At 37.1% G+C, this 12,777-nt stretch overlaps 1 protein-coding gene across 1 annotated transcript in view; it reads left to right on the forward strand.

The window, feature by feature from the left end:
- Positions 1–12,777, forward strand: part of LOC145986585 (putative chitinase 10) — a 159,233-nt gene that overhangs the window by 66,126 nt on the left and 80,330 nt on the right. The window contains exons 8-11 of the mRNA XM_083120757.1: positions 319–465; positions 4,948–5,071; positions 9,906–10,181; positions 12,216–12,461. Of these exons, the coding sequence (XP_082976883.1) occupies positions 319–465; positions 4,948–5,071; positions 9,906–10,181; positions 12,216–12,461 (793 nt within the window). The remainder of the gene's footprint in view (positions 1–318; positions 466–4,947; positions 5,072–9,905; positions 10,182–12,215; positions 12,462–12,777) is intronic.

The following is a 12,777-nucleotide window of genomic DNA, read 5'->3' on the forward strand; positions in this document are numbered from 1 at the left end:
GCTCGACCAATGAATACATGAGAGAGAACAGGATAACATGGAGGGAAGGAAGAGACTGCATCTACCAGCTGTTTACAGTTGTGTGTACTGCTTCGCTCCACCCACTCACTTCCTCCTCTTCTCTACCATTATGTACGGCCTTGCTCTAGAGATTCCTGGGATAGAATATAATTGTTCAGTAACCTTGTTAACAAGTGAAAATACTGATTCAGTGAGGTAGAAAATTAGTCCAGTTGAAATGTTTTGTTTTTAAGTCATAAATTTAGTGCATAGTGAGTGTTTGGGAAAAATTCTATATTTACATTTTTTTCGTTTTAGGAAGCAGGATATATAGCATTTTTCGAAGTGTGTGACAGATTGTCAGAAGGTGGATGGAAAAGAAACTCAGATGATGCTGGCAGTCCATATGTTGTAAAGGGAGACCAATGGATTGGCTATGATACAGTAGAAAGTATTAGGGATAAGGTAATTTGCATTTTTTTTCATTTTATTTCTATAGAGTAGTTACACTGAGTCAGAGGCGTGGCGTGCATGTAGCCGCTGTTACCGCAGGTAACACCAAAGTATAAAGAATTGAAGAACCCGTCTTAAAATATTATTACTAGGGAACGGAACTTTATGTGCTAAAAAACTCAGAAATATTTATTTTTTATGTGTCATAAATGTTGAAAATATGTGATAAAAACAGGAAAATATGTGACAAAAATAAAAACATTTGGTAACAAATACAAACTATAACATGCATTTTAAACACCTGAAATCAGTTTCTAAATGATTACCTCTTAGCGAGCTATTTTTTGGAATAGTTGCAGTGGATCACCATAGTTTTTTCTTCCAAATTCTCCATTGTAAATCTGTGACGATTATCTCTAAAAAGCATCTTATATTGTGAGAAAGATCGCTCCACGTCACAAGAAAAAATTCTTGCATATTTGAAGCACGAAATGTCACTAACGCTGAAGTTTTCCAAAGCTTCCTCTTCCTCTACTTCACTTTCCAAAACACGTGCAATTTGGCACAAAGTTTGAAAACCTTGTTTTTTCCAAAAAAAAATCTCTACATATAGACATTTGCACTCGTGCGTTAGATCCAGTGAATTCTTTCAGTTTCGTTTCTACTATACGCGGACGATTCAAGCTTTCGTATGGAATTGGAGAGAAAGGACAGGTTTCTTGAGATGTATGCCAATTCGACTTTTAAGGAGGGCTCTATCAACAGTTCTTGCAGAATTCTTCTTTGTCGAGATCATTTACAACAGATACAATTTTTTCAAAGTTCTGGGCATAACATCTGCATCCAACCAAGTGCCCCATCGCGTAACTACAGGTGTAGGGGGAAGGGGAACTTCAGGACATTTTTGTTTAAAAATGTCTATTCTTCTAGGCGACTTGATAAAAACCTTCTTCCCATTTGAAACCAGTTCATCGACATTTGGATAAAGAGCTCTTATGTTTTCACATATTCTATGCAACGCATGAGTCACACATTTAACGTGCACCATTTTGGGGTAGCTAACAGCAAGGCCTACTGCATGTAAGCTGCAGCATCTGTCAAGAGAAGAACATTGTCAAATTTTATGCCTTCCGGCCACAATAGCTGCATTGCTTCATTAAAAAGCCTTGCTATCGTTACGTGTAGCCAGCCCCAGCTACTTACAGCTATTTTCTCCCAATAGGATCGTAGGCGAGGCGACAAAAGTCTGCCAGCGAGCGTGTTCAAAGACAAAACAAACCTAACACTTTCGATATGAAAGAGGTGTGGAGAATAAACATTTTTCCTTCGAGGATTTCGAGTTAGATGAAGTCAATGAGCGATTTTATGTATTTAAAATGAAAATTCGCAAAATATGTATTTACATACGGAAAACTGGAAAATATGTGTTTTTATGTAAAATAAAATTTGCTGTGTTGACATATAAGGCTATGATCAGAATTTTGGCAAAAATGAGGGGGTCTATCTTATCGCAGAAAAAACATTTATTTACCTAAAGTTCCTTTCCCTAATTATTACGTACATAAACTGGTAATATTGTCGTAAAGTAAAAATTGCAGACTGACATTTTTTCTGACACCGGCAAAAGCGAAGAGGAGGACTGATCCGGTATCCTCCTCAGGCAACATGAGGAAAGGGCCCTGAGCCCACGCAAGGAAGACTTCGCGTTGCGGCAAAGACTGACCGCGGGAGGAAGAGGCAGGTTTTTGGCATGCCTGTTTAGCCGGCGCAGTTGCCGGTGATACTTACCGGAAACATACCAGTGTTGCCATATTCAAGACAGAAAAGAGCTAAGTCTATCTTACTCTGAAGGTGTCCAGTCACACTGGGGAACGATGGCGCAGTGGTAGCGTCGCCACCTTATAATCAAGGGATTCCGGGTTCGATACCCGGTGGAGGCACAAGTGGTTCGGATCCAACTTTAAACTGTCCCGATTAGCATTACTGTTCATGAAGTGGACTTAAATCGCCAAATCAAAATTTTAAAAAATCAAATCACATTGAGGCAAAAGCAAACTACCAAGTGATATTTTGTATTTACACTAAATATCAGCGATTATGAAAGTCCTCTTTGTCCTTCTTCGACATCATGGGCGAGAAGGAGAGGAGAGGGATGGGTATGGTCAAGGAGTCCGCTGTCCTTCCAAAAATGTCAACCTAAAATTCTATATTTCACACATATAATATTATTTCGGTTACAGGAATTTGTGATAATTGTTGATAATACTGATTGAGATTGACATACATTGTCGCAGGAATGCAATAATTTCGGATTGAAGCAATGTTTTTGAGGTGGTAGAACTGTTTTTGGGTGAAAACAATACTTACAAGCATAATTTCCCGATTGTTATCTTAGCACGCTCTGAAGTGTCAGGTGTCGCAGGTTCGAATCCTCAGCAAGAAATGGTTATTTCAGTGTTCGTTGTTATTATTTTACTTACATAATTATAAAAATTAATAATTACATACACAAAGAAATAATAATTTTATTTCAATAATTCACCATGCATCCTTATCGTCACGATTATCCTATAAAGCGAAAGCCTTAAATGTAGCAAAGGACGTAAAATATACGAAATAGTAGTGGTGTCAGAAATGTGATTTCAGTGGATTTAGCGAAACATGGGAGTGGGAGTAGTTAGGAAACAGATGAAGACTACATCTACTCTACATACGTCTTATTTGAAACGAAAAGTTTTGCAATTTGGGCAAATCTGGTTTCAAAAGAACTAAGATGGCAACATTAGTAGAACTGGACTTCTTGCAGGTTCAGAAGGAAATATTGGGGAAGGGCCGATGCTGAGAGGGGAGGGGGCAAGGAGGGTGCTTCACGTGTTACAAAAGTAAACAACGGTTTGTGGGAGGGACTGTGCAGTGGGAGTTTTGTGACTGGTGTCTTTCGTCTTTATGTTGTTTTCGGGCATTGTTAATTAATTAATGAAGCTTGCTCCGAGTTCCGAGGTGGCGGGTTCATCCTATCTGGACAGTGTGTGTAATCGTGCGATAGAAGATATTTTGAAGCAATCTTTCGGTTCGTTATTTTGCAGAAAAAATCGAAATTGTGGCGAAAGGGAGGCCAAAGCCTATTTTGAACGATTTAAAAACAAGTCGTCTGCTGGATATGACCGACATTTCAATGTTTCGTGGTATAACGACTATCCGTGGTTATGTGGATGTGTGCAGTTGTCGAAACTCTTTTGTTAGCCATGTACTCTATTTTCAGGTGAAAAAAAAAAGTGTCGAATTCAGATGTGGATAACGTGGACCATGACCATGACGCACCCAAAAATTCAAATTCAAATGAAAAACTTCTCTTTATGACAGCATCATAGAAGTTTTTTGATTTGATTTGATTGATTTTGCTTCGCTTGTGCCACTTTTGGCTAATTTGCGAAGATGGGAATGAGTGATGATATGATTAAATTGATGAATAGACATCACAAACGCCCATGCCCAAGCTAGGATTCGAACCCGGGATCCCAGCATCATATAACTATTTTCAAAGTCGGATTGATCTGCTCTATAAGCAGCCTTCGATGTTTCTGTAAGTATCAAATTACGTATTATTGTGTCAACAACCAATGTTTGCGATTTCACTTTAGTCCTTAGTCAACATTTTTTTTTCCTGATTAATAACTTTACCAAAATCTAGTATTGAATTGCATACGTACCAGATTAATATTATATGAACTACTTGGAAGACATTGGGGGGGGGGGGGCATGAGGTGGGGAGGCGCCCAAGTCTCCCTTAAATGTCCTACTGATAACCGGTAACACTTTTAAAAATCCACGCCACGCCACTGCACTGAGTAATTTATGAACTCTCTTCTTGCAAGTATATAATGCTTGTCAGTGCTTGTAATTGAAATTGAAATTCACACACATGCCATTTTAGTTGCAGAATTTGAGATGGATTTTTATTAGGAAAACTATTACAAGTAAGCCTGATATGTGATAAATTCAAACTGAAATAGTGTGTTCTGACATAGCAGCACATTTTAGGAGGAAGACGACTTGCAAAAATGTCCTGTTTGCCCCCTTCCCATGGCAAAAAATCTGGATTCTTGTGATAAATGGTGGGGGACACTTCTTTGGTTCCACGTAGATTCATGAGACAGGTGGGGAGATGGCTGTATGTAAATTTTCCTAGTTGGTGGTAAGGCACCATCACACATATTCCTCTCCACTTTAAGCATTATGGCTTGTACATTATTACTTCATGATATTTAAGAACAATTTATTTGTTGCAAGGGGATAAACTGAATTATTATTTGGGAGGCGATTTAATCACTTCAGTAGGCTAGAAATTATAAATGTAAGATTCACAGGTGCAAAATAAAATGTAAACTTTTTTCTTTGTTTTTGTGTTGAGGTTAAAAATTGCAACAGTTTAATTAATTTTTAATGTCTTGACTTTGTACTATTCCAGATTAATTTTTTCATTGCCATTTTCAGACACATTACATAAAGAAACAGAGTCTTGGAGGAGCAATGATCTGGGCAGTCGATTTGGATGATTTTCAAGGAATTTGTGGAGAAAAATGGCCTTTGTTAACTGCAGTTAGACAAGGTTTAGAAGGTGAGTAGAATCGTGTCATGATGTTCATTTATTACCTTTTCATTTTCCTTTCATGAAAAAATGTTGGTGCGAGAGTAGCCTTGCATCCTCACTTGTGTTACTTTCTACATTTCTAAATGTATGTTTTGTACTAATTGATGATTTATAACTATTTGTGTGTATGTAATCACTTGCTCTGAAAATTATGCAGATGTCATTTTTGTTCTGAGTATGTTTCGTATTCAAAATCAACACATCCTATTTAATCTTGAAACAATATAAATGGAGAGATTTCGCTGAGATATCAAAATGTCACAGATTGTAAACGAGAATACAGTAGCAAGAAAAAGTTCCAAGGAACTGCATCTAAGAGATTGATATGGTTATTTTTAATCGCTTCATGGTGTGGAATTCAGGGCAAAATCTAGGTCTTAGATAAGGTGGGAGGGAGGCCACAATATCTTGCTCCCTCTTTAATCTGCCAGCCCTGCAACATCATTATCATTATCATCCTGTCACATTTCCAGTCTGTCTGAGTCAGCATAGAAGTCAGGCCTCACTCTCTCTCTCTCTATCTTTACTATTTCTTTTTAAGATTTATAATTCTTATCTAGCAAAGTAAATATTCAGAAAATGTTATGATACTTTTTTTTATTATTATTATTATTTAAGTTATTGTAAGTAAATCTTTTGGTTGTATATCTGTTTTATTAGGATTCAATGTTTATCTTCTTAGTATTTTATTATTCTTATGTTAGTTTAAGTTTCAATGTCTATGTTTTTAATTATCTGTAATTTAATGTTTTACCTATTTTTTTTGTAATTTCTGTCAACTTGAAATTTTATATTGTGTTATTTGTATACAACTGCTGTAATAAGGCATTAAATGCTGTCATGAGCAGTATAAACTCCTATAATAAATTTAGGGCTGAGCCGATACCACTTGGAACCGATACTGATACCGATACTCTGACTGATACCCACCAACAGTGATCAGAACACTACATTTTAAAAGTAGCTTCGCAACAGCAACAGCTACTCTTCCAAAATGTAGCTTCGCTACAGCTACAGCTACATTTACCAAAAAGTAGCTCGCTACGCTACTCCTGTTCGCTACTCGCTACTTCGCTACTTTCCCGCTTCTTTTGAATAAAAAAAAAATAACAACCACAAGGATATTCCAAAGAAGACCCTAGTTTGATAGTTGTACTTACTGGAAAATAGATTCTGTTATTGAAGTCTAAAATTGGTAAAAGCTATAAGTGCCACAATAACTCAAACACCATTTTCCACGTTAAACTGTGAATTGTGCCATGCTTTATAATGTGGTAAACGTGAAATGTGGCTTGTAGCCCCCTAAGTAGTTCAAAGGGCATGTAAAGAGGTCACGAGTGTGCACGTTCTTACGGGCTGATGTGCGGAACGATGCGATTTCCCAACTCTTTTGCTTTTGGCACTTACAACGTTTACCACTTTTAGTCCTCTATTTATTATCATGATCCTCGTCATTCGGTAATTTTGATAGCAGTGTTACTTCAGTTACTTATTTTCAATATAGTGTTTGAGAATAACATACCTATGTAAGCGGGAGATCAATTCAAATTTTATATATGAGTAGTGCAATTAGGGTGACACAAAATTAATGATTACAACTATACACAAATAAAATTTGGTAGAATTATTTACATTTATATATCAACATATTTTCCTTGAGAATAAATATTGAGTTAAGTCACATAGTGGTTCGAAACCAGTCTCGATTTGCTTATCTGTGCATAAAGTGGACTCCAAATAAAAACTAGGAAAGACGCCTGGAGGATGGGATCCTCCTACTCCTCCATTCCCCACGCTGCTCATCATCTTTCATCATTCTTCCTCATTTTCACATTAGCCAAAAGTGGCAGAAAGCGACACTAGATAAGATTGATTGATTGACTTTTTGTTTTAAGTCCACTTTATGCACAGTAAGGCTAATCGGGACTGGACCTACAGTTTAAAGTGGGATCCGAACCACTATGTGCCTCAACCGGGTATCGAACCTGGGGCTCTTGACTGTAGATAAGATAATTACTAAATAAAAGATTGATCTTCATTGTCATGATTAGCAAAAGTAACAGAAAAGCTAAAGGGAAATGTATATTGAGAAAACTGATGTGTAAATCCAAGAGTTCTATTAACATACTGAGCCATTGATTGCTGGCACTATTGCTGTGATTCTAGTGGAAAATGGATCGCTCCTTTTTGCACTGCAAGTTGTGTTTTACACAGTAATTAATGACATTTTGCTGCCCCTTATACCAAGGATATCCACAATACATGTTCCCGGGGTGGTGCAAACGAGGTATTTTTTTTTCAGGGGTGCCACAAATGAGGCATTTTCCCAAAATCTCAAAAAAAGTAGCTGTTAGCAGGAATATATTCATATATGTCAGTTATTTATCTGGATATTAGAATTATTATAATACTAATGAAATAAATTACACAGATACCTATACTGTGATATCAAAATATTTATAATCTACATTATTCATATTTCCATGTAATAGATTTTGTCTTTTTGAACCTCCTGCAAAAGTAAGCGTTATTGTCGATTTTTTAAATGCTGTTGCCACATTCAAAATTTACCTCAAAATGCTGAGAAGAAATGTAGCTGTAGCGAAAATTTCGCTACAACTACAGGATTTTGTAGCTTTGCTACCGCTACAACTACAATTTTCAAAATGTAGCGCCGCTACAGCTACAGCTACAAATTTTGTAGCTAGCTACAAGTAGTGCGCTACTTTCGACCACTGCCCACCGATACAGATACTTGTATAATTCCAATTTAAAATAACAAAGGCTAGTTATTACATATATGTGTGTGTGTGTTTAGTATTGTTACATTTTGTAGATATGTATTTTTGATGATGGGCGATGAATAAATTAACCCACCAAACGATGCTCTCTTGCAACAATGCATCTTTTATAGATCAGTGACAATTGATCAGATGTTTAAAATATGAGAAAAATATTATGAGAAGCTAAGAGCAAGGCGATCGTCCCCCCCCCCCTCCAATGTTGAAAAATTAGATCATGCCTCTTCAACCTCCTTTAAACTAAGGGATCATGCAAGAATAATTGGCGATTTACCTGCCCCGGACACGACGTCTAAAAAACTCACAGTAAAACTCGTCTCTTTTTTTGTCCTTTAACAAAGAGAATAATATATAATAAACTAAATGTAAGGAGAGAGTGATAACCACTTATATATCAGCTGATTGATTTCAGTACAGTGATATTCCGACTTGACTTTTCTTTTGACATATATACTGTCGGCAAATTATTTCTAAAAAAGTATTAAATACTAAGTACTATCCCTTGGCGTGGAAGGAAATCCAAACCATCCACTACACTTTCCAGAAAGTGTGTGTCATCAACTGTCATTCAAATAAAATTATTCCCTTGCCGAGTTCCCTGTGCCGAAACATGCTTGTTGAAACCCAGTTATGCAGGTCGGGAGAACAAAAGTCTAAAGTTGGAAAGGAAAAGGGGGATTAGCCCAGGTATTTGAATTTCCAGGAATATGCTATGTACTATGTTTAAGACATGTGCACCACTCACAGGGCGATGACTGTTTTGACTACGGGAGGTCTCTAAACAGAGAAATGTCCACAATACACTAGGTGCCTCATTGGCTGCATTCATGTACGTCCGCAGGATTTTTTCCAGGGAGGGGCAAGGAAGGTATATTTTTCCAGGGGGGGCAAACAAGGCACATTTTCCCCAATAATAGTATTGTTCCCTCAAAAAACATTGCTTAAATTTGAATTTATGATATTCATACAATAATTAATAAATATTGTTGTGGCTGAAATGAAATTATATGTCAAAAATATATCATTTTTGGTTGACTTTCATTTTTCGGGGGGGGGGGGTTGCCCACCCTTCTGGACGCCCATGGCTGCAGGGACATCATTGGGATTATTGTTACACAAAACTGCATCTGTGGAAAAAGGATGGGGATAATATCTCGTTACCCTTGATTTGCAAGATACTTAACCGCGAGTCTTATCTGCGTATGGATCTTTGTCACGTACTTGCTGTTCACTGAACTTGAGCCCATGTTCAATTAACAAATGTACAATTTTAATTTTTCTTCAAAACCAAATGTAAATTGGAAAAGGTGAACGAACCTTTGAAAAGAAACAAATCTTGGTTTTGGCCGCGCTTCTACAGACTCAAAAACAATGGTATCAGCTGATATCAGTGGAAAAAATTCAACCGATACTTACCAATACCACTGGTATCGGCCAATACTGATAAATTGGTATATAATAATAATACATAATAATAATAATAAATTTTCTATTCTGCCAACACTCCTCTTTTCTACTGTGTGCCAATTCTACCCTCTTATTTTCACGCTCTTCACTGCCTGATTTTTCCACCATCTTTGTGAATAGCTTTGGCTTTCTCACACCCCTTCTGTAGGGTATGCTCTCAGTGGGCTTGCTAGGTCTACAATGCTACACTTCTTCCATGTGAATTCCATGTAATTTCATTTCACTTTTGGCTATTTGCTACAATGAACTTGCAAAGAATACCCATGCCAGGCAGAAACTTTGATGGTAAAATTGAAAGTCAATCACTTAGCTACTGAGCCAGCCTAAGTGTAACAGGTGAAGAGTTACACTTATATTCATGGAGATTATAAGATAGAGAGATAAAAATCAACACATTACTACTTTAAGGTATCTTATAATCTTCAATTTTAATTATGTTTATCTTATAAAATGACAATTCACTGTATTTTGGCTCAAATGGAATGCAAAAAAATTAAATCAAATCATAGTCACATACATTATTTTCTTAATAGCAAGTTCTCTGCCACCACCTGATGAAGAAAATGTGACTGCTCCTGAACCAACAACACCTTCTCCATCTGAGCCTGTTTCAGTTGGGCCTGACTCAGCCTGCAGTGGTCAAGGCTATGTTCGGGATCCTGATGACTGTTCAGTATACTACCAATGCGAATGGGGTAACAAGCACACATACAAGTGTCCAGATGGCTTGCACTTTGATACAAGCTTGAAACTATGCAACTGGCCTGAGTTGGCTGATTGTGAAGAATCTCCAAACCAACCCTCTCAAGGTAAGTGCATTGATTTTATTAAAAAAATTATTATTTTCTTGCAAACGGAACATTTCTAAGCCATTTAGAGAGTAACTATGCTTCGATTTGTCCAAATTTATGATCAAAACAAATTATACATGGTGTCTGGAATGAGACTGACAGTTTTTAAGAGTTTGTGGTTTTAATATCGATAGAAGTAGATAAAAAGAAAAGCAAGCTTTTGAAGATAAACTCACCAAGTTTTATTGGCAGTAGTTACAACTCAACACAGCTCAGTATAGCTCCACATGAGCTCCCTTTCTGATACGGAGGATGTCTAACCTGAATTCAATTTCTCTCCACGTATTCTGTAGCATCAGAGGCATGACAGAAGCAATCGCATTCCTAATTCAGTCCTGCAGTTCTTCTAGGTTTCGTACCTTTGGGCTAGAATACAGAATGTCTTTCACATAACCCCAGAGAAAAAAGTCCAGAGGGGTAACATCAGGCGAGCATGGTGGCCAGGAAATTGGCCTATCCAATGATCAGGAAATTCCGTATCAAGATACTCCCTCACTTGTAGGCTCCAATGTGGCAGGGCACCATCTAGTTGGAATATCACTGTAGGTTGTAAATGACGTAATTGGGGAACTGCAAAGTTTTCGAGCATATATCTAGGAACACATTTCCTGTTATTGTTTGCTCCCCGAAAAAAAAATGGGCCTATGACTTCATTATGCGTTAAAGCACACCAAACATTCAATTTGGGACTGTCTCGGACATGTTCCACATATGCATGAGGATTCTCAGAACCCCATATTCTAACATTGTGTCTGTAAACACAACCCGACAAGTGAAAAGTTGTGTCATCTGAGAAAACAGTGGTGGATAGAAAGGTCCGGTCATTATCATCAATCTTGAGCAGAATGTCAATTGCAAAATTTTGTCCTTGTGGCTTGTCATTTGGCTTAAGTTCTTGCAACAACTGCAACTTATATGTATGCAAACATAATTGTTGATGTACCATATTGTTCACAGTTGACCTTGGAATTCCCAGCTGCCTGCTCACTGTCCGTATTGACTTTTGCAGACTATGTGTGAAACAATCTCTTATTGACTCCACATCTTCATCTGACACTTGCGGTTTACCACCACTGTGAGGTTTCATCACACTCCCTGTAGATAAAAATTATTCTTTCCAAGCCCTGATGGTGTTACGTGATGGAGGATCCTTCTGGTAAACACTGCGAAAGTTTCGTTGCACTTGCACAACACTGTTTGTCTCTGCATACCACCACATGCATTGCACTCTTTTGCGTACTGATGCCATTTTGGTTTCAGTGATACCAGCGCCGACACCACTAGTTGTACAAGTATGAACAATTGCAAACTGAGACTCGCAAATGTATACTTCTTTTGCAGTCCATTGTTAAAAACAAGCTCGGTTTGCAAAAAACGTTATAACTGTTTAAAAACATTCAGTCCCATTCTGGACACTGTGTGTGTGTGTGTGTTTGTGTTTGTTTGTTTGTTTATTTATTTTGGAAAACTGTCAGTTTCAAATTTTCTGCACTTAAAGTTAACAGTTTGATGTTATGAATTAGGAATAACTTAGTCTTTCCTCAACTTGTGTTTGTGAACCGTGATTAACAGTGGCTAAGTTGGGGGTAGGGGTGAGAGCATAAGCTTAAGATAACTGTCACTGAAGCTGAATGGTGGGAAGACATGTCCACTATTGAATGATTTTTTGGAGGGGGCTGAAATGGTTAAGGTGGATAACTACATTGCTGTGTTCTAGGTGGAAGGAGGGCAAGACACAATAAAATATTTCAAAATTACCATTTTGAAATTTCATCTTAAAAGTTGTTCCAAGACAAAAATGGTAATCACTTGTTTGACTTTTCCCACATTATGCACCTGAAAGCACTTCGAAATAAATCATGTATGCCTAAGTTTGCTTATCCACTATGAGTAAGGTCTTAGAAGTTATTAGCCTAAGATTATTTGTAATATAATTGAATGAAAATTATCAATTTTTCTACAAACTTGTCATTGACTGATGATATGCTTCAGATCATCCTGGCATTAAAACCTGCTCAGAAGATGGATTATACACAGATCCTGGTGACTGCAGAGTCTACTACTTTTGTAAAAATGGTGTCAAGTATCAACTGAAATGCCCATATGGACTCTTTTTTGATATTCGAACTGGACTTTGCAGATTGGGCCATTCTGCAAAATGCACTCCTGGTTATTCCGAAAAGGTCACGTTGAAAATAAATGATGAGAAGAATGAAGTTGGTACTAGGTTGATAGGAGGTTAGTAAATCAAAAATGAAGGTCATATCATCATACATGTCACTCTGTCTAGTTTCTTTAGAAAACTCATTTGTACATTTTATGAAAAAAATAATAATGTAATTTTCATTTTACTGACTGGCTGATTTGGAAATTGTAGCGTTCAGAAATTGTTTGCAATGCTTAGTGATTAATCATTGACATTAAATGTTACAGTCCCAATTTCAATACTTGGTTGAGTCTCACAAAATTATAAGAAAAAAAACAACTTTCAAATTTTAGTTCTTGTCATTCAGTTTGTTTGAGGCTTAAATTTAACATTTGTAATGAAATGTGA

This window comes from Lepisma saccharinum, chromosome 4 (assembly GCF_977018435.1).
Source record: "Lepisma saccharinum chromosome 4, izLepSacc3.1, whole genome shotgun sequence".
Lineage (NCBI taxonomy): Eukaryota > Metazoa > Arthropoda > Insecta > Zygentoma > Lepismatidae > Lepisma > Lepisma saccharinum.